This window comes from Corapipo altera, unplaced genomic scaffold (assembly GCF_003945725.1).
Source record: "Corapipo altera isolate COAL_440 unplaced genomic scaffold, ASM394572v1 67, whole genome shotgun sequence".
Lineage (NCBI taxonomy): Eukaryota > Metazoa > Chordata > Aves > Passeriformes > Pipridae > Corapipo > Corapipo altera.
In genome coordinates, this window is record NW_020884906.1 from 2,730,246 (window position 1) to 2,751,853 (window position 21,608).

Sequence of the window (21,608 nt, forward strand, 5' to 3'; positions counted from 1 at the left end):
TCCTGTCCTGTCACTGGTCACCAGAGAGAAGAGATCAGTGCCTGCCCCTCCACTTCCCTTCATGGCGAAGTTGTAGACCTTGATAAGGCCTCCCCTCCCTCTCCTCTTCTCCAGGCTGAACAGACCAAGTGATGTTTCCAACAACTAAAGAAACGTGCCTGTTCAGGTGAACTGTTAAAAGTTCACCCCAGGAGCCACTGAAGGGTCCAGATGGACCCCAGTCCCACCACCCCCTCTTCTCCCCCAGCATCACTCACCTCTTCCTCCACAGGCTCTGGCCCCTCTCCACACGCTCCCGTGCTGGGGGACCACGGCTCCTCTGCGGGGAGCAAACCAGGCTTCCAGAGTGCCCGAGGGTACCTCCATGGAGCTTTCCTCTGAGGACCCCTTCTCGTTGAGCTGCAGAGCTCAGCATGGAACCACTGCTGCGATAAGAAACCTTTCCTGGCCAGAGCCTGGTGTGCGTTTTGGCCGTCCCCAGTCTCTTGCTGTGCAGTGACCCACAAGCTCTGCCCTGTGGGTGTGGGCTCACAGGTCATTCCCTCTGCTGCAGGAACCTCTCACGCATTTGCCCCAATCTCTGCTCCAGACTGCCCAAACCCACCAGCCCTGGCGGTATCCGGAGCACTTGCGCACTCGCTCCAGTCCGTACACTTATCACGACATCTGAAGCAGAACATCACATTCCAGCTGCAGAGAAAACAACGTGCCTCACAGGCAGCACCCCTGCTCGCACGCTCAGCCTGGAGTTTGCTTTTTACACAACTGCTCGGTATCAATTGGTATATTGACCTGTGTCAGCATGGCAACACCAAACACGCCCTGCCCGTACGATGCCAGCGGCTCCGCAGTCACCCAGCACAGAGGGTGCTCGGTGTCGTGACTCCAAGTGCCTCCAGTTATCCCTGTTCACGGCAAAAATTAGGAACAAGCAGCACTTCACAGCGTCAGGCTGTGTTATCTACACAAAAGCCGTGGCTGACTGATAAGATGTCTGGCCTCTGGTCTATTGCCCTTGGTTCCTGCGTAACTCATGTTCAGGTACCTTCCTCTTTGGTGGAAAGCACATACCAAAGACCATTCTAAAAGTAGCAGTGCCTGGCTGGTCATAATTGGTGCCTCAAATCCCAACAGTTATTTAGTGCTTTGTGGGATATTCTTCAATGGGAATCTGATGATTCTATCTGTTGAAGTAGCCTTCAAACTGAAACAGGACTAGAGCGCCTTTGTGATTTCAGCAGAAGTGAATTTAAAAATTGCTTTTTAAAGAGATATAATATACTTAGCTACTTGTTTTCTTTCATTCTTCTGGGCCCGTATCCTCCACATCTACAATTTCAGGCCTTTGTCAATGATCACAAGGGGATAATTAAAAAACTAAACACAGACACAGGTAAAAATGTCAAACATCATCAAACTTCCAAAAAATATCAAGCTACTTGGCAAATGCCAGACACAGGATTTAATTTTACCTGTTGTTAAAAGCCACTGTCTCTAATGCAGGAGGTAATAGTTGCAAAAGCTTAAGGCAGGAAGTGAAGAAAATGTTTTGAAACTTTTCAGATGATTTCAAGGCAGGCAAAATCTCGTATCTGCCTTGGCTGGAAAGCAGCCAGAGCACCCTGGTTAGCAAGTGCACTCTTGCAAGAACTGCGGTAAAATCTGCAGTGCCCACAGGTGCTTCTGCCTTTCCTTCCCCAGCACAGCAAAGACACTGAGTCCCAGAGCTGGGCGAAGGAGGAAGTCGATATGACTGCTGTTCAATTAGAGGCCAGAATACCCCGCTGATGAATGGCCTTTGTTCTGTACTGTGCGTGCTTATTTTGTTCCTTCACGTGCTGTTGGTTGTGAAAAAAAAAGCTTAACATAACTTAGATTGGATTAAAGGTGGGTCCTAAGGTAGCTTTCTGCACACGGCTGTCCACAGAGCCAGGTGGCAAAGTCAACCAAGCTCCTCTCTGCTGACATTTTATTTTGATTTTAGGCAAACTGGGTTTGTTTGAAGCAGGCTCACTGGTGAATAAATGGAACTCCAAGGTAGCAGAAGAACTGTGAAGGAACTTGGGGGTCTGTACAAGGATCAGGATCAAGTTGTACTGGATGCCACGGGCACACACGAGGCACCACACTTTGAACTGGTTTAACATTTGTACATTTAAATGTCTCTCAAATGTGTCTTCAAAAAATAGGGTAGTGAAAATATTTCAAACTTCCACAGAGATTTAAAAACTTTTCCCAGGATCACTAGTAAAATGTAATACCACTTGACAGCAAATATGGGTTTGAGATGTTTGGAGTGCACTCTGCAGACACATTTGTTCATGTTGGAACAAAGAGGGATGAAAAGCTTTTTAATTAAAAGTAGGATTCCTCAAATATTTTTTTTCTGTGGTTTGCTGATTAAATGCTTATGCTCTATCAATTCTTCCCTGATGTCCAGAATTCAGTTTGAGTATGTTTAGGCCAACATCCAACACATGCAAATTCTGTTCTCCTCCCACAGTCTCCCATTTGCTAATGATGAAAGCACTACCGCCAGCACGTATTCAACTACTTCCTCAGATGGAGGCATTAATCTTTGAGGGGACAGAGCAGAGAGTTCAATTTACTAATGCAAAATATGAGTGGGGAAAGATCTAATGCTGAGATTTATGATGGGTGGAGAAAAATATAAGCATACACCCACTGTGGGAAACCTTTGAATATTGTCTTGAAATTATCTTTTTAATTTAATGCAACTTTATTCTTTTTTCTAATTCAAATGTGTAGGAAAACAACAGCCAACTGATATCCTGATGACTTAAGTGATACTTTTTTCCAATACCATGTTTTAATCAGGAGTCATAAATATTGCTGTTTCTGTCTCCTGTAAGCTCAGAGTGCCATCCTTACCTCTGGGCTGCAGAGGCACAATGTAATTATCTCTGAGCTGGGGAATTGGTTAAAGCTACAGAAGTATGAGGGAATTATGAAAGAGCAAGCAAACTCAGAGTATAGATTTATAATAAAGACAGAATAAAGATTTCCATCTGGGGCTAAACTGTTCTCATTACAGTCCAACCTATGGAATAAATTATGCATGTACCGAACCAGTAGCTCAGGGTGTGTCTGAAGCTCATGTAGGTACAACTTTTAAACAAGCTCTTTTAGGAGGAACCTGGAGCAACACAGACTTCATTTTGGACTGCAAAAGTTTGACTTGGAAGGCAGGTGGATGCTGTGGAGAGCTGGTGCATGCTCAGCTGCCTGCTGCTGTGTGTACTTTGCTGTAGGCACCAGAGCTTCTGTGCACAGTTATGTGAGACTTCAGTCCCTACACCCAAAGAGCAAGATGTGCCCCTTTGCCTGTGTCTTCTATGACCAGTGATATTTCACATGTGCTCCTGTATAGCCCAGACCTGAGCTGTCATATCCCAGAGAACCCGTGTCAGATGTGTGACACGTTTCTTGATGCTTTTCTAGACAGTTCCAGCTTCTTAATACAAGCATCCACTGTGGGCCAGACAACCACCTTTCCCAAGATCATGATGTCTTTGCTTTTCTAGTTCAGCAACTCCATCCTGGTGTTCCCCACACTGCCTGATGAGAGATCAGAAGCCACCCATGAAGCTGAGCCACTGCATCTGGAAGGCGTGGGGGAATCCTTGGCCAGATGCAATCACAAAGAACAAGTTCTTTCCCTTGCTGTATATCTCTGTTTTGAAATCAAAGTTCTGCTTGATGCAGAGAGAGTTTCCAAGGCCCTCCTGTGTAATCTGTTTATTACAGCAATTGCCTCACGGACACAGACACTGAAGACCAGGACAAAAAAAATCAGCATTTGTGGAGGAAGAGAAATGCCAGACTATGAGGCTTAGGCACACGAGCAAGATGTGATTGAATGTGTTACCACACATGGGTTGAGCCTTATAATTGATCCCATGTCTCCTCTTTGTGTGAAATGAGTGCAAAGCCTGAAGATGAGCTTTAATATAGGCTGTAGCTCAGTCCTATATAGTGCTGCTGCTGGGTAATTAATCTTCTTCACAGAAGCAGATGCCAAAAGAGATGGACAGAGTAGCACAGGAGGAAAGATCAGAGTATGAGTTTCAGAGTACATCAGGATGAAAAGCAGACACTGTATTTGTGTGGATTCAAAATCTGATGCAAATTCAGACATGTTAAGGCAGTTACACATCCGCTTTCCACAAACCTCCTAATAGCTGAGGGTAGTTGCCAGTATCTGGGCAGAGCCAACACTAACCTGAAAGCTGGAATTTTTGCCAGATTAATCAGGAAGGAGTGAAGGTACTGAATATGCAGTGCTTGGCTGAAAATCAGTTTGGTGGAAGAAATATGTGGAAAGTCTACAAATATCTAAGTCTTAGAAGTAAATATTAGCCCAGCATTAATGAATAGAAGGGAAGCGACAGGCTGAATCTAATGGAAAATTAAAAGTATGTCCTTTAATCATCCCCATTTCTGATGTCTGCTATTAGGTTGGGTTCTGGCTCAGTACAGTAAGGGTAAGACACAGATTACAGTAGAATTGCACCAAATTCACCAGGATAGGAGAATTTTGAACACAGCATTGTTGTGTTGCATTCCTGGAGAGGCTGAATTGAGTGCATTAATTTGGAGTCCTGAAAGCATCTGTAAATTTACAGCAGCAGTATAAGTCGTGTCAAGAGTATTTGTTCATACCTCACCGGGGATCTGCAGAAACAACATTCCAACTCTGGTAAAACGCTTTTGTCTTAGGAAAGGAGTGATCCTCCACTCGCAACATGAGCTCTTGATCAGTGAAACGAGACACTGGATTCAGTGGTGGAGTTCACAATCTGCTCCAGCTTTCACAGCCAACTGCTCCCTGTGTCGCACACACAGCAGAGTGGAAGACGTTTAGGTGACATCTAAACACGGGATAACACAGCTGGAAAGCCTGAATGTTTGAGGTATTAGAGCATTGAGGTTATTCAAATACCAGCTGTTGGAGCAGTATGGCACTTAACATCATACACAGGAGAGGAAGAATCGCTTCCCATGTGCTTCCATAGCCCTGTCATATTACATTCGGGATTTATTTATGCTGTGGGCCACTTCACTGATTAATAGCGTTGAGAGATTTAACTGGCCACTAAATTATCCTGGCAGGCCAGGTCTGAGTTGTTTTATTACCCTCCTCCCCACCCATACACACCAGCTTACTGAACAGATACTATGAATTATTGAAGGCAGTGTTTTAATGTACTCAGCAAGGTGCTCTGGCCAGGGGCTTCCTGGGTTCCTATGGCATTTTAATACCAAATATATTTCACCTACTGGCAGAGGGCTCTGGGCACTAAAGGTTGTACTTGGTGTTCAAATCTGTTAGCACTCACATCAAGGATCATTACCTGACCTGCCTGTAAAGCAGCTGATTATATTAAAATGAGGTTTGCCAATAAATAAGAGAGTCTGCAAATCCTCCACCCAGAGCAGTCTGTTTTCAGGCTAATTGGAAGCTATTTTTTGCCAGAACAAGTACTGCTTGTCCATAAATCAGCAGGTATCACTGTGCAGTGCCTCACAAGATGTCATCTCTCCCTGTGTTGGGAGCAGACCCACGCTCACCACCCTCAGCCTCCCTGCACAGCTGCACACACACACTTCGCTCTATGCCATCCATGGAGCCCCTCAAAGCAGTCCTGGCAAAGCCATGGTTTGTTCAGGTACAGACTCAGGCCTCACTTGTGTGCTCTGGGATCCCCTCCAACATCCATTCAAGTCAACAGGATCCTCTGCAGCAGCTCCAACGTGCTTTGGCACCAGCCCTTGCTTTGGAGACCTCTGCATTAAAAATAACCACTCACCTCATGGCATGAGGAAGACTGTTATATCCCTTTTCTTTCACATCTATGGAGTCATAGTTTAGGAAGTCAGAAGAAGGTTGCTCAGCTCTCAGCCTGGGCTTCTTTTTAGATAGGGCATGGCCATGGTGGGATGGATGAGGAAGGGGCATGACTAATACAGGATAAAGCTCCAGGTTTAAGGACCATGTTCTTCTCCAGGAGAGAGCTAAAGTTCATGGTCAGAAAGAACCTTTCAGCCTAATAAAGTCTGTCTAAAGCAGTCCATGTTGACAGTGAAGTCACATTATCACCTCAGGTGTCTTTGACCTTCTTAAAAGCAGCCTTAAGATAAAAACCACCAATGAAATCTAAAATATTAGAAGTCAGCAGTGACTTCCCAGAGAAACCTGTATCTGTCCTGTTATGAATCAGAGGCCTTTGTTGTTTTTCCTGCTCTAAAACCTGCCACTTAAAGAGCAGGTTTAACACCCTTTCACTGCTGGATTACAGCAAAGAGCCACAGAAGAATGCAGGATTATAGAAACACTCACTTCTTCCTCTCTGTCATGAACCTGGGAAGTCCAAGACATGCAACAACCTAGACATGGGATTCTCAGGCATTTTCTTTTTGGCTGGGCTCTTTCTGGGGTTTGGTGCCTCAGCACTGGTGCCCATGGGGAGGGAAGGCACGGGCCAGGAGCACCCTACTCCTGGGACCAGCTCACTTGGGATATCCAATTGCTTCCAGCAAGCTTTCAGCTTTGCCTTGGGAAGGGACTCTTAATGAAACTTTCCTCTTTATGACTAAGTGGCTTGGAGGTGTCTGTGTTTTCAAGTTGGCCAGTAGCATATACAATTTCGAGTGGGCATTGGTCCAGCCAAGGCCTTACTCACCCCATGTAAAGCCTGGGCAGAAATGATAACTTCCTTTATTTACAGATGTGCAAATAACAGCTGTAACAGCAAGGAATGTCCACAGCAGATAGGACAAGGCATAAGAAGCTTCAGCAGCTGTGAAGGAGATCTGTCCCCCTGCTGATGAGTTCAGAAGGGGAGTGGGGTACCCAGGCAGACGAGCACTGTCACTGCTGGAGCCTTCCTGGGACAGAGTGGGCAAACATCTGACAGGAATGACACAGGCAAGGACAAACTGTGTCCTTGGACAAGCAAATTGTGTCATGCCCAGCTCTCTTCCCGTTTCTGTGGTTTATTTTCAGTGTTCTAGTTTTGGGCAGAAGCTGAGAGTTTCTCTCCCTAAAAGCCCAAGATGAGCAGTTACTCCTAAATCTCTCCTTAGAAGTTATCACTCCTATGTATACAAAGAAAGATCACTTGGGAAAAAAAAATACTCAGGCTCTTCATCTGGACCTGTTATCAGTTTTCTCAACTGACAAGGACAGGCTGCTCCCAGGAACTTGAAAGCTGAGCCTGGCCACTGCTGGTTGCATCATCTGGGATCTGTACCTGTGTTGCCACACTCCAAAGCAATGATCCCTAGTCCCTGTGTGTTTCTAGGAAACCAGAGGGACAATTCACCCACACAGAAGCCCAAATCAATGAGTGGCATGTAAGAAAAGTTCCCAGTGGAGCATCAGAAAGGTTTTTTTAGTGTTAAGTGCTTTCAAACCCATTTAAAAAGTATATAAAAACAACTGCTCTGCTAAGATGTCAGACCCACCCATATCTATATCACAGCACTTATAGCTCCACAGCAAAGAGGAAGACCTAAGTACAAGGTGATAATGAAATAAGTTATTTTTAATCTGATTTTTTAAATTATTACTTTCCTTCTCTTTTTGCACACCTGAGCTCTCTGCTCTATGAATTCACAGAGCAATTGCCCAAAATGCAGTTTAGGTGAAGCACTTGCCTGAGACCAAAGGTCTGTAGTTGTTGACTTCTTGCCTGACAAATCAGAGATGCATTTTTGAGAAGTATTTAGGCATTCAGTCCCGTAGACTGTCTCTTCCTTTCCTTTATCTGTGTAAATGACAAAGATTTTGAAGACCTAATTTCTCATCATTATTTCTGCACTACTTCGATTTGGTTACCAACTAATGTGGTAATGGTTATGTCCAATTAAAGACCAGAAATGTACACAGCTCAGCATTTGCCATTTGTCCCTTGTCAAATGCAATGAGGCACATTCACTAATAAAAACAAATATCTGAATTAAGGCAAGAGGAAAAAGGATGACCCTGGCTTATGAATCCTCTGTCCATCGCTAATGCGCTCCCCAGAGAATTGTTCTGCTAATAAGTCAGATTAACATTAATATTTCCCAGTAGAGGATTTTGGTTTTATTGACACTATAAAATGTTGCAGGATGCATTTGTGATGCACATCCAGGCATTGGGAAGACACTTGACCTGGCAGTACCAGACAGCAAGATCATCCAGAACTGTGAGGGCTGTGGTGCTTTCCCATGACTCATGAATTCGTAGTCAAATATTCCATGACTCATGGATTAACCTGACAAAACCCAGAGGGAAGAAAAGTTATTGGGTTATTGGTTGACAAGAGCCTTTTAAAATTAACATGGCATAATAAGCAGGATACCAACATCCTCTTTCTGACTCGTGAGAAACTCATCAGGAAGGGGTTTATGCATTCACTTATTACCAAGGGACCTCAGCTGGGGTTATGTAATTAGGATGGGACACTTTTTGCAGCTTTGAGGCTTGAATAGCAACATTAGTATAATCCAGTTACAGAAAGCATAACCACATGCAACAAGCTATTAATACCAGCTTGTATTTAATTGCAGTTCCTTTCCATTCTAGTGCAAATAAACAAAATACAAATACATGGAAACCAGAATGTAGCCATAAATGAACCACAAGATAAAATACAGGAGACAAGGCTGTCTGCCTTCCCTTCAGCCAAAAGGTTATGCACTTGCTTAACAGTGTAAAAAAGTGCCTTGCCCCATGGACAGGGCACGGAAAGGGGGGCTGCACACAGATATCCAAAGTCCTGGATGCATTCGTGCTCCTTGCTTTGTGATGAATTTCCTGGGGAGCTCTGGGTACCTCTGCATCAGCAACAACATAATCATGGTGGTAAATTAAGTCATGCAGACAGACCTCTCTGTTCCCTCTAAAACAGGGGGGGTGGAATTGCAGAGTAGAGAGGATGAAATACATTAAATATTGTGGGGCCAGTGATCGACTGCAGTAACAGAGGCCACAGGAAGGTCTGGGATTCTGCTGGTCAGATGTGTAAATTCCAGAGGAACACAGAGGAATTGGCACTGGAAAGTTTGTCCACTTGGGACTTACAGAGGATAGAAAATGCCCTTTTATTTTTAATTTGGCATTCATTCTCAGCCTGACTCTTCTCATCTCTGGGATCCTAATGGCCTATTTGAGTTCTCTTGGAGATATAATACTATAGAACTAAGTCTAGGGAGCAATGAAATACATTTTTGCCTTCAAAACATCACAATCAGTTTGGTTTAAATAACATATCGTATCATGCCAACAATACTGATTGTATGCTCAAGATTTTCTCCTTCAGAAGCTATATATGATGGATAAAGAGGAGAAAAGCCAGTAGAAGAATAGAGTTTAAATGGCAGCTAGGGGAAAGAGAGGAACACTGGAACTATTTGTTTTAAGAAAACTTGTTTATTTTTAATGACATCCTGTGGTTTATAAGTCTAGGATTTGTGCTTGGCACAACTTCCTTCAGATCTCAGGGTTTACACTGAGAATCAGATTTTTCTATCAACAGTCTTAATCTTTTAAAGTCTAAATCTTTTTTCATGAAAAACTGCAAGCCCTTTATCATCCTCAGGCTGTGTGTTTTAAGACCTTACTCAACCATTCTCAATTTACTGTAACACCCTTATAGGAGCCTGGAGCCTCACTCAGCCAGATGAAACAATTCTAATTACATTGACTCGCACCAGGAGAGGAGCTGGGTAATGCCAGCCAACATGCTTAGGAGGAGAATCAGCTTGAAAGACATGTGTAATCATTGTGACATCCATTTAATGTGTCACAGGACATGAAATTGAGGCCATGATAAAAAAGAAACCTGCTGATACCTGAGTGAGCACAGTGTGCTGTGTAAGGCACAGAAGAGCTGTCCCTGTGACTCTGACACAAGAAAAAGCCATTGGACCTGAGCAGCAGCAGCCATAGCAAGATGCACACTCATTCCCTCCCATGCCTGCACATTCCTTCTGATCATCCCAGGTGACAGAGAGCTGAGAGGAGCAGGTCTTTGAGGATGGTAGGTTTAGTTTTTCTGACAGAGAGCTTCAGGGGAAGGTGCCCCATACCTGAAGAGGATACCCCACTTAAATAAATATATATATATATATATATGTATATAAGAAAAATATGCCAGGAACAATGAAAATACAAACATTATCAGGCACTGCAAGTCAGCACTGTCACTGAGGATGAGAACTGCCACCCACAGACCCACCCACAGCCAACCAACCTGTCTAATTTGATCAGAGAAATTCTTGTGGTTGGATTCAGTTAGAAAGACCATGCACAAACAGGCCCTGGAGCAAATTACACCATTTTGACAACATGAGTGTGTTCTTATCTGAATCACAGAGGGTCTGCTGTTACATGGGGGATCAAGTGTCCTCCGTGTAATCGTTCAGCCAGTTCCCTTGTGATCCAGGAGGCACATGCTCTGCCTCACACAGGAAATATCCTGCCTGTCCCTGGCCATCAGCCTGGCTTGGGCAAGGTGGAGGCATCACTGGTCATCCCAGCAGTGAGTTACCCAGCATCCCTGCTGGCAGCTCCTGAGCAGCACACCATGTTCCAGATTCCAGCCTGCCACTCGTGGCTTTTCTCTAGCAGAGCCCTGGAGCTGTTAAGGGCAGCCCTGCCAGTGTTGGGCTGTTCCAACACAAGTGCCCCCTCACTGGAGCACCACAAGTTGCAAGTGGGAATGAAGAACCACTGGGCTGGCAGAAAAAGGCTGCCAGAATTCCTGCCTTAATTGCCTCTAGCAGGGGAGGGGAGATGAAAAATTTCAGGAGAACATGAGTAATGAAAATGTTCCAGATTCACAATGAGCGACGAATAAAGGCAGCATTAAACCTATTCTGCAACTACACAAAGTGACCAGCTTATACCTTGCTACCTTACATAACATCTGGGGTTTTTTTCCTTCTCCTTGTTATCCAGAAAAATCAAGGCCTCTTTGCTGTTTGCCCTCTAACTTCACTGAAGAGTAAATCCTCTTATCATACACTTCACTGTAACAGGTTTGCTGTGTACATGTATTTTCCAGAAAATTTCCAACAGAACCCCCTGTGCTGACTGCAAGAACTGTTATCAATCAACTGTTTTTAAATAGACAATGATGCATACATAGCCTTGGCACAGGGTTTGTTTTAGACCTGTATTTCATTTATCTTGAAAAAGAAATACATTTAGCAGAGTTATCTCCTTGTGTCCTTGACCTCTACCAGCTGCCAGTGCTAAGGGCAGTAAAGGATTTAGCCCTTTGCTACCCACTGCTCAAAGGTGTCACTCAGTGAAGGTTAGGGTCAGGCTATGCTAATAAATTGAATTTAAGCATTTCTAATGTGGACAATATAGTGCCTACCCACCTTCTACTCTCTGCCTGGAATATATACATTTTTATACATACATTATTACAACCCTAATAGGCATGACTGTCAAGTGTCAGCCTGAGTCCAGAAGCAAAACAGGACAGAGCCCTTAGAGAAGCAGGCTACTGGGAGGTTCCTCAGCTCCTGAGTGATCTCAGAAGTGACCTAAGTAAGAAGGAGGGAGCTTAAAGAGGCTGCCAAAATGCATCCTTTCTGGAAATACAGAGAGCAGCTGAAGCAGACTCAGACAGTGCCTCTTGTCTCTGCTGTGTGTGATGAATAGGACAAAAAAGGAAGCCAGAAAGAGTTCCACCTCTGACATTAGTTTTTTTTTTTCTGAAGCTCTTGACATTTTTAATAGCTTTTCAGTTACCCAAAGTAGATGTGATTTAACTTGATGTTATAATATTAGTACTGTCTGCTGTGTAAAATGAAACACTAGAGATATCAACCAAAGTACAGCACAAAGGGAAGGTAATTATAGGCAGTATTTAAGCCTGAAGAGTCAATCCTTTAAGTTTCAGGGCTAATGAATTCCTATAAGAAACTTCTGACTCAGAAAACTCATGGTGGGACTAATAGGGAATATCAAATTAACTTGAGAAAGCAATCAGAATTTGTCAAGCACAGGTAGTTATCCACTCCAGACTGATCCCAGGAAAGGCTGTGACTTTCTGGGAATTATGGAAGATCTCAAGTAATACAGACAAAAAGACCAAGGGGGATGGGGGAAAGAAGAAAAAAGGCAGAATTCACAAAGAGCCCATTGAGATCTCCAGGCCTATGCTACTGAGAAAGTCTATCTAGTTGGAGCTTAAGCCTTGGCACAGATTGGATCATTTTTTTTGCAAGAATTGATGAAAACATCTTGCATATCCTACCAAAAAAAAAAAAAATCCCAGAGATATTCCCAGTTTATTTTATAGCCAAAGTGCCATCAGCACATCATACCTATTGCTCTGAACTGAGCCCCAGGGCAGAAACATCTGCTATTTTTTCCTCCACCATGGATCCTGCTCCTGAACCAACATCCCCAGCTGCACAGAGCCAAGCAGACCCCACAGACAGAGCAGTGTGGGTTTCCTTGGGACTGGTTTTTTTGAACTGCAGACATTCAACTCATGATTACCTTGTACAACATCTATTTAGTATGATAGAGCAGGGGGGCAAATCTCAGTCATTGCCCTGAGTGCTGCTTACCTTGTCCTTGTGTGTTAGGACAGATTTTAACCTACAGAACACTGCTGTAGCCAGAGCATTGGATGGTTGCATTCCTTGTAATGCTTTGCTACTGATCTTGGCATGGAATCCCAGAAGGCTGGTTTATGCCTTTCCTTCCTTTACCCTGATCTTTGAACAGGCTCAGTGATACCAAACTATCTTGTTTCCTGAGCTAGCTCACACCTGGGGCTGTCTCACCACTCTGTTTGTGGGTTTACCAAGCAGCAAAGCACAGCAGCTTCCCAAATGCTTCAGTCCCAAAGAAAGTCAGGCCTCCACATGGCTTTAAGCTTGGAACTTTCCAAAGGAAGGCAGCTCTGAAATATTTACGTGCAGACTGACAGCTTGTGTCCCAGGCACTGGGACAGAAATCACTAGCAGAGCTCCAGAGCTCAGAGTGAAAATGCTGTTCTGCATGAACCTGCACAGAAAGCCCAGATACTTCTCATTTGACACAGGGACGGTCTGATGATTTGTCTCAGGTTTTTTGTTTGTTTGTTTTTTAAGGCTATGTTTCAATCGCTCTCAGTCATTTCCCCTCAAGTTAAAACCCAGCTGTTAATTGTAGGTGTTTCATCTCGGTGAGTTTGTGAAGCTGGAGCCAGTACAGTGGAAATCCCACACTGGGCACCAAAAGACTCTGCTGAAGTTTATCATTTACTGCTTGAATGGAAAGAGTAACAACCCAATACAAATATTTGGACTTCTCTTTGTTCCTGGCAGGGCTCTTGCAGCACACACACGAGCAAATTGCGTTTGGTTTTGCTAGGATGGGAGAAGCAACAGGGACAGAGCTGGGTATGAGCCAAATCCAGCACACAGGAGAGGCAGAGGCTGCTCCAGGGCTGTGCCCAGGTGTGCAGGGCTGGAGCACCGGAACAGGTAGTTTTATCAAGGCAGGACGAGTTGGTTCCTGGAATCTTATCAGGGTGTAGATCAAGGATGATTTTTGATCATGAAGAGCAGCACAGGGCAGAGTCTCCCACGGGTAAACCCTCTGTTTATGGGACTGTGAGCAGAACTGAACCAACCACCAAAAGATACAGATCTTTTGCTCCAAATCTGAGCAAAAATCCCAGTGGTCCAGACCTGGACCTTCTTTGAAACTGCTCCAGCATTGTTACATCCCACTTGACCACAGCACACCTTTAACCAGGCAAACAGCATTCTTCAAAACAACAGCATTTTCCTGTCCTTATTTCAGAGTAAGGGCAGGACCACTGGAAAGCTCAGCAGCCCTGGCTGCATGACCCTGCAGTTGTGTGCCCCACCACTTACACATCTGCTACAAATCCAAACACACAGTGCTGCTGTGGTAGGGCCACAGCAGTGATCACCTCATGTTTGATGCTGTGGAAACTCATGCAACTCCCCCACAACTAAAAAAGCACAGGAGCAGGAGATCAGAGCCCTGCACTGCCCGCAGCCCAGAAGGCCGTGAGCGGACCTGGTTTCACTGATAACAACGGCACAATTTACACACCCGCTGGAAAAACAAACAGTCTGGTGGTTGATAAGCCTGATTCCCTGGCTCCCAGCCCAAGAAGCAAAGCTTGGGAGCACAGAGGAAAGGATTCAGAAGACAGGCCTGGAGTCAAACACCCACCACAGAGGTTATTGAGCAGGGACCTGTACTTGCACAGGGACAAGCTGCAGAGCACTTGTAAGGGCACTGTCTCCCCAGCTGGCTGCTGCTCCTGTCTCCCTTCTGGCACTGGATTTCACCAGAGATCACAAGGGGCTGCTTGTCTCCTGTTTGGAATATGAGTCCCTAGTGACATAACTTGTAATCAATATAAAAGGCAAGATTACCATTAACTTGTAATGTTTCTCTCACTGCCTTAATCCAGCATGTTTTGCTAAGTACTAAATAATGGTAAATACTGCACCTAGGCATTTGTTCTGGCATGAAAAAAGCCAAATTAAATCTGCCCTGCAATCATGGCTTCAAAAGGCAAGAAGTGAAGGAGAAAATCCAATAGCAGCACTGTCTCTGCTGCTCTGCCTGTAACGATGGGCTCAGCCAGACACAGCAGCAGCACGAGCTGCTCTTCTGCAGTGCTGGGAAGAGCCACCCAAAATACCCATCTTCAGAAGTTCGGTGCTAGGATGGATATTCACAGATACGTGTTTGAATTATTGCTTCACATTTACCAGAGCTCTTCACATCCATCTCTGCCAACACAGTCCAGAGCTGGGTTCAAGCGAGGTGAGAGCCCTGACTCCAGGCTGAGAACAATAGGGCACTTTCTCTCTGCTATCTGCTGCACAGGTACAGCCCCAGAGCTCCCCTGGGCACACCTGCCCAGCCCAGCCCAGCCCAAATAAACCTGAGATAGCATGGGCAGGAACACACACAGCTCTGCCTGTCAGCAGAGCCTGCTGGCTGGTGTTTGTTTGCTCACCCATAGAGACACGGGCAAGCACGTAGGGAGCAGGGTCAGATTAAAACTCAACGCCTCAATTGTGTTTGCAAGGCTCAGGATGGCATTAGAGCGCTTCCCGTGCTTTGGGATACTTCTTCTGAGCTGGTAAAGCAGCCCCTTCAGGTATTTGTCAAGACCATTTCTCTTGGCAGCCTCCTGGTGGGACCCAAGAAGACAGGAATTGCTGAAGGATCAACATCTCCTGGCAAGCACTTACCAAGTTGGCCCGTACCAGTCTTCAGATACTCATGCAAGGAGAGACAGTACCCCTGAGTGGCTTTGCTCAGGATCTGCAGAGATGCCAGCTCACACAGCTATAGCCACTTCATCCTGCCCATGCCAAAGGGACTGGTAGAGCAGGGCAAAGCACAAAGCCCTGCGCTCACGGTAACGCGGGAGGTGAGGACACCTGCACTGGCTCCCAGCGGGGTGGACAACAGCAAATGAACAGATCGCCTTTGGCAGCGCCCAGAGGAACATGTTTCACTTTCCTAATGAGAAACAGCCTCTGCCAGTGGAGCAGCACCGGGGCCGTCCCCCTCTGCACGACAAACACAACACCAGCTCTGGTGCAGATCTCAGCGGGGCAGCCGACAGACGAGCTGCCGCGACAGAGAACACGGAGCAAAGTTCTTCCATTACGTCACTGCTACCTCGAGTGACCCAAGGGGTAAGAATAACAGCCAGGCTCCTCTACATCATCCTGCCAGAACTATTTAGACAGGCTCCCGAGGGCAGCCATGAGCTTGCTCCCCCGGCAGGCTCACAGGGAGAAGAGCTTTGAGAGCTAAGGCCCATCCATAGCCCTGAAGGAGATGGAGGCCAATAAGGAAATTACTTCCTTCATCCCTATAAATGCAGGAGGTGCCAAGTGTCTGATACATGCTCTGTAAAGCAGGATTAGCATGGGCCCTGCAAAGCTCTGCTCGCCCAAGCATGGCTTTTGCTTAGAGGGTTTCTGATCTCTCTTGTTTGTCCTGATTGTACATGACTATGAAAGCCTTCCAGAGCCAACAGAGATGAAGGAAGTGCATTCCTAATGAGCTGCTCCCTCTCTTCCAGTAGAAGACTCAGCAGCCTACACAAGGCATTGTTTCTAATGAGACTAGAATAGGATCCATGTCCTGATTTTGGATAAGACCTACTGCAAACTGCACTCATGTGACAGGAGCTCATGGTCCCCCTCTTATATCCCCCTGTGACAGAAAGGAGAATATGAGGGAGACTGGGCATGGGAGTGCCATGCCCCCTTTTGCTGAGTGCTGGAAATACTCTCTCCTCTGTGAGAAGTCAAACATCTGCACCCCTCTGAGGCACAGGGCTGGGAAAAGCAGGAATTCACTTGTTTGCAAGGGTACCACAGGATAAAAACACACTTGAACATCCAGAGTTCCAGCCAAATTGCCCCACTTGTCCTCATGGTCTCCTCACCTGGGAACTCTGCTGCTGCCCAGCAGACACATCTGGACAGATATTTTAAAGTAGCACCACAGACACCTGTCAAATCCCATCACACAAATCTCCCTTCCACAGATGTTCCCAGGTCATTCCACGCCTGCTCTCTCTCAGCTGCATATTCCCAGGTCAGACTATTGGAGGTTGACCAAGCGTGACCCTGGCTGAGGTCATGCTGCCCTCTGATGGGTGGTGGTCATCCATACAGAGACACCAGAAGCTCTAATCACTGGTGCCTGCAGAGCTCCAGGATCTTCTTTACTAAGAGACTACCAACTCCAGCTCAACCTGTGTGTTTTCCCAGTGGGAAGGGAGAACTTCATGGCAGCAGACAAGGAAAAAGGAAGATGAACACAGCAGTGATAAAAGGGAGGGTGAAAGCAGATAACTGCTGTAAAACACTGAACCCTTTGCTTCTACATGCTCAGGAAATTAAGAGCAGTTAGGAAGGATGACGTTCCAGATAAGCTCAAGCACCTCGATGCAAATAAGTGGAGCAAAGAGTTCCTGGGAACCCCTCCCTGTGAGCTCTGCTCAGAGACAGGTTCCAAGGCAGGAGCACAGCTCTGTCACAGCAAGCCCTCATTGGCCACAGCTATTCCATTACCTGGCAACTTTGGAAACAAGCAAACCCACCCCATAGCAGTGCTGCCTTGCTGGCACACAGGAGCTGAGGCAGGTGTGCAGTGGGGAGTTGTCACCCAAATAAAGGTGGAGTAGGAGGGCGAGTCCCCAGGAGCCAGAGGAGTTGCAGGATGTGAGATGGCCATGGTACTTTAAGAGAGCTGATGATGGGCAGCTGTCACATGAAGGTGAGCCAACATCACAATTTTCTGTTCCTCAGACAAACCCAGCTTCAAATCCAGAATAATCATCAAGTTCTCAGACTGGAAAGAGGAAGAAGATACTGTCACTGTGTTGCCCTGTGACCACCAAGCTCCCTGCCCTACTCCACAGGGAGAACATGCCAGGGGCCATCCTGGCTTGGCTATTTCTGCAGTACAGATTGGGTGGGAAGCAAAATAGAACATTTCTACCCTTTGGAATTTAGTGGAGGGACTCTGCATATAAACAGGATTCCACAAGCCACTTGTGCTGCCCCCCAAACCCTCCTCTTATTCTGACAGAGAAGAACAGACCACGTGTCTGGTCTGGAGTGAGAAACCCTCTTGCTCCCAAGGTTTTCAGCTGCACAACACATTGGCTCAGTTTGGATTGGCAGATCTGGGATGATAATGCCTCTGCCCAGGATCTGTGTTTCCTCACATGAAGCCCAAAGACAAGTTGCCACAGCCTGAGCAGCACAGCCCATAAATCTTGACACAGTTCCTTGGGAAGCTTGTGGCATCTTGTCCTCACTGCAGCAGAGTGGTCCTGTTGCCAGTGCAGCTCTGCCCCTGCCAAACTGTGCTTGTTGAAAGATAGCAGACTGATCACTGCCCCAGTGAAAGTCAGGCCTGGATCTCACTTATTTGACTGGTTTGGGTGTGCAGTCAAGCTCAAAGCCATTAAATAAACAAAAAACTCCAAACAAACAAAAACACTCAACAAAAAAAAAACTCCAAACAAAACAAAACCCCCAGACCCTTCCACACCATTGAGCTATAAGTCCACTGGAGCTGGGCAACCTAGAGCTGAGTCAGGGTTTCACTACAGACAGAATCATAAATCCCAGAGGCGATTTTTTTAAACCAGGGACCAAAAGTTTGGGTGGAGGACAGGGAAGTGCTCTGGCAGCTCTCAGAGTAGCTTTGTTAGTGCTACAAGGTCAGCAATCACTTGTACTGCTGACACTCTAGAGACAGCCCCTGTGCTGCCCCATTTACAGCCCTAGCACATGCCTACAGAAATCCTCTGCATACCATCCAGCTTTCCTACCCTCTCCTATTCTTAGCCCAAGCTGGTCTTCTTATAGACTATTGCTCAGCTACACACTCCCTGTTTTTGGCTGTCCTACATCCCTTCCCTCGCCTGTTCAAGCCCCATGAGGCCAGTCAGCTCCCCCTGTCCAGGAATTTCAGAGAAACAAGTAAAGCAATCCACAGCACCATCTTACCAGGAACTGCTGGGACACAGAGATCCAGGACAAGACCCTTTCTCCTGGACAAAACATCCCCTGGGCTTGCTTCTGCTGCTTACGGCAGCATCAGGCTCAGCCCCAGCTCGTACACCACACTCACCTGGCAGAGGGGATGGAAAAAAATCAAGGCTGCAAGGCTGGAGCCAGCTCTGGTATTTGTCCTGTCCCAAACAGGCATCTGAGAAGCAAAAGAGAGCCCCACATCCAGGACCTGCAGCAAGGCAGGAAGGCTTCAAGGAGGATGTGCCCACCTTTTGATATAGGTCATCATCCAGGGCAGCTCCACAGCCCATAGCTGTGAAAGGGCATTTTCGGATTAAATAGGGGGTTGAGAAGAGGAATGTCACTTAATAAGGAAGAAAGTTCCATTTTACAAAAGCCCTCTGGGGTAAGGGCTGAGATTCTTCCTCTCAGCTGTAAGGGTGCTATGGAAGGCAGGAACCTTTTTACAGCACACATGCCTGTCTTATGGTTTGAATCAGCTCTTCTCAATTGCTTTATTGTGGTTTTCAAATTTTTAAATCCCAGGTCATCTGACATGACATGTCATTAATTTTTTTTAAAAATCCAGGCGTTACCATGGCTTTGTCATTTGAAAGCTGCTTCTTAGGTGCTGCCCACCTTATTCTTTTTTCTTTTCATTTTGCTTTTCTTTGTGGCAGCAATACAGAAATGACCTCAAGGCTGGCTGAGCCTGGGTATGAGTGGGAGTGAGAGCCGGGAAAAACCTTGACTGAGATCCTGGAGCCAGAGCCAGTAAGAGCTGCCATAAACTCAGAGTTTCAGCTTTAAACACTCAGGGTTTAGATGGCCAGTGCCCCCCTTTTAAATCCTCGTCCCTGTTATTACATAGGAGAAGTATTCCAACTCTGAGCTGACCTCACAAACTCCTCCAAGGATTTAAATAATTGGGAACTATCAAGACTGGGCAAAATGCAACAGCAGTATGATGCTCAGGTTATTTCTTTTGGAGGGTGGAGGTGGCTTTTCCAGCTAAGGATGTTGCCGTGGAGGACAGTTGGCCCACGAGCTCCATGTGGGACTGGAGAATCCAGGTGTGGGATGGTGCCCAGGAGCTCAGCAGAGGCTGTGTTTATGCCACATGGTTGTTCTTCAGCAGTAGAAAGTGGGGCAGTTTCCATCCCAGGGGAGCTTAAGCCTCCTGCTGCTGCATCTGGAGCTGATGGCAACTGGAGGGAGGCTTTGCCAGTGGCTGGGGCAGTGGCTGAGGAGCTGCAGCCCAGGAGGAGACAGCAGAATTCCTCCATCCTCCCTGAGGGCTGTCCAGCAGCAGCAATGCCTCGATTCCTACTCCATTTCTGATCATCAAAATGCATAATTTGAAGGAGAGAAGGGTGCATTGAAAGCTTTTCCACAGGCTTTGTTTATAAATCACAGTCCCCCACACTAAATAAACTTAAAGACCTATTAGTGACTGCATCAGCTCAGCTGCAGAGCCACTGGTCCTTGTCACCACAACAGGCTCCTTGGTTGGGCTAGAGGAGGCATGGCAGGAGTGTTAGCCACATCTCTGCCTCCTCTGATCCCTCATGTGCAGCTTCTGGATAGTTCTTTTGCAGAAGAACAAACCCAGACAAACAAACAAAACCGACAACCAAACAAAACCGACAACCAAACAAAACCAAACAAAATCCCCCAAACAAATAAGAAACAAAGCCAACATCAACAACAACAAAACCCCACACACATACAAAGGAAAAAAAGGGAGAATAAAAAAGAGAGGGTGTGTTCCATCCCTCCAGGGTGGGATGCTGTACCCCTACCTGGCTGCATCTCCAAGAGGAACCTGTAACATGCTGATATTTATGCAGTGTCACTCCACTTTAGTCCTTAGGACTGAAGGACTAAAAGCCGTATCTTCAGGACTTGAGAGGAAGAAAAGTGGTGTGAATTGAAGGAACAGCCCATCTCCCACAGCTCTGGCAGCCTCTGCTTGGCCCAGCAGGCAGAGGTGAGGTGGGGAGCAGCTCAGAGCGGAGCAGGACCGGTGCAGTGGGAACACCAGAGGCAGCTTTACTCAGCAGAGGGAGCTGCTATGCCTGAGGTTTTCTGGTTTGTATTTTTCTTAAAGGATATTTAATGGTTTAATGGGATGTTTCCATTGACTGATGACCCCTAAAATCACACTGTAGCACATCATCCTGAAAATAGCTGCACCTTGTGAATGCTTGGGACTATTTAAAAATGCAAATAGCAGAGAGGGAAACTCAAGGTGACCCCTTTTTTCTCTCAGGAGGCAACTGTGCACTTCTGCCTTTCCCACTGTGTCCCAGGGGGCTTTGTGTTACACCTGGTCCCATGGCAAAAACCCTAGTTGGCACCTTGGGTTCCACAGTGACACTGCCTGCTGCCAGATCTCCCCCAGGACCTGGCAGGGCAGCCAGACATTTCTGCAGGAGCTTTCCAGAAGCAGGGCAGAGAAGAACAGTGTGTCCCAGCAGCTGCTGCCCATGACAGTCCTTTAGCACCCTCTGACAAAAGCAGTCTGAAGGGCCCTGACCTCTCTGACATCTCTGTCACAGCTCTTAGCACAAGTTCTCGCTCACCATTTTAAAGGACTCTCTGATACCAAAATTATACAGCAGAAAAATTGATTAGCAGTGAGGAAAAAACCCAAACAGGAACATCCTAATGCAGTGCTTGACCTTGCTTCTGCCGCTCCAAACTCCTGGCAGAGGCACCAAGAGGAGTTTGAGGCTGACTGTGCAGGATCCCTCCCCCCTCCAGCTCATCCTTTTCAGTACAGCCAGGTATGGAAGAGTCACAAATGAATGCAATACATCTTGATCCCTCCCAAAACATAATCCAACCTGACACAGGAATTCCAAGAGCAGGAGTTCGTGTGCACGAGTCAGCCTGGGGTAGGGGGTGTGACTGCATCTCATTTAGCTGCACGAAGCAAGGTTGCTGCTCACCTAGAGGTGAGGCTGCTCAGAGCCTCAGCAGCCAGCACCTCACTGCAGGTGGCAGGCTTGGTCTGGCACAGGACCGGGAGATCTCTGTGA

The 21,608-nt window shown here is 46.4% G+C and overlaps 1 protein-coding gene across 5 annotated transcripts in view; it reads right to left on the reverse strand.

Moving 5' to 3' along the window:
- ULK1 (unc-51 like autophagy activating kinase 1) overlaps positions 1-15,530 on the reverse strand; it is a 94,728-nt gene extending 79,198 nt beyond the window's left edge. For 3 of the 5 annotated variants that reach the window (XM_027652413.1, XM_027652415.1, XM_027652412.1), the window contains exon 1: positions 258-430. In XM_027652413.1, the coding sequence (XP_027508214.1) occupies positions 258-415 (158 nt within the window). In that variant the 5' untranslated portion in view covers positions 416-430. Of the gene's footprint in view, positions 1-257; positions 431-15,264 lie in introns of those variants that run through there. The other 2 variants (XM_027652419.1, XM_027652418.1) reach the window with 1 other exon arrangement.
- Between the last annotated feature and the right edge of the window lie 6,078 nt (positions 15,531-21,608).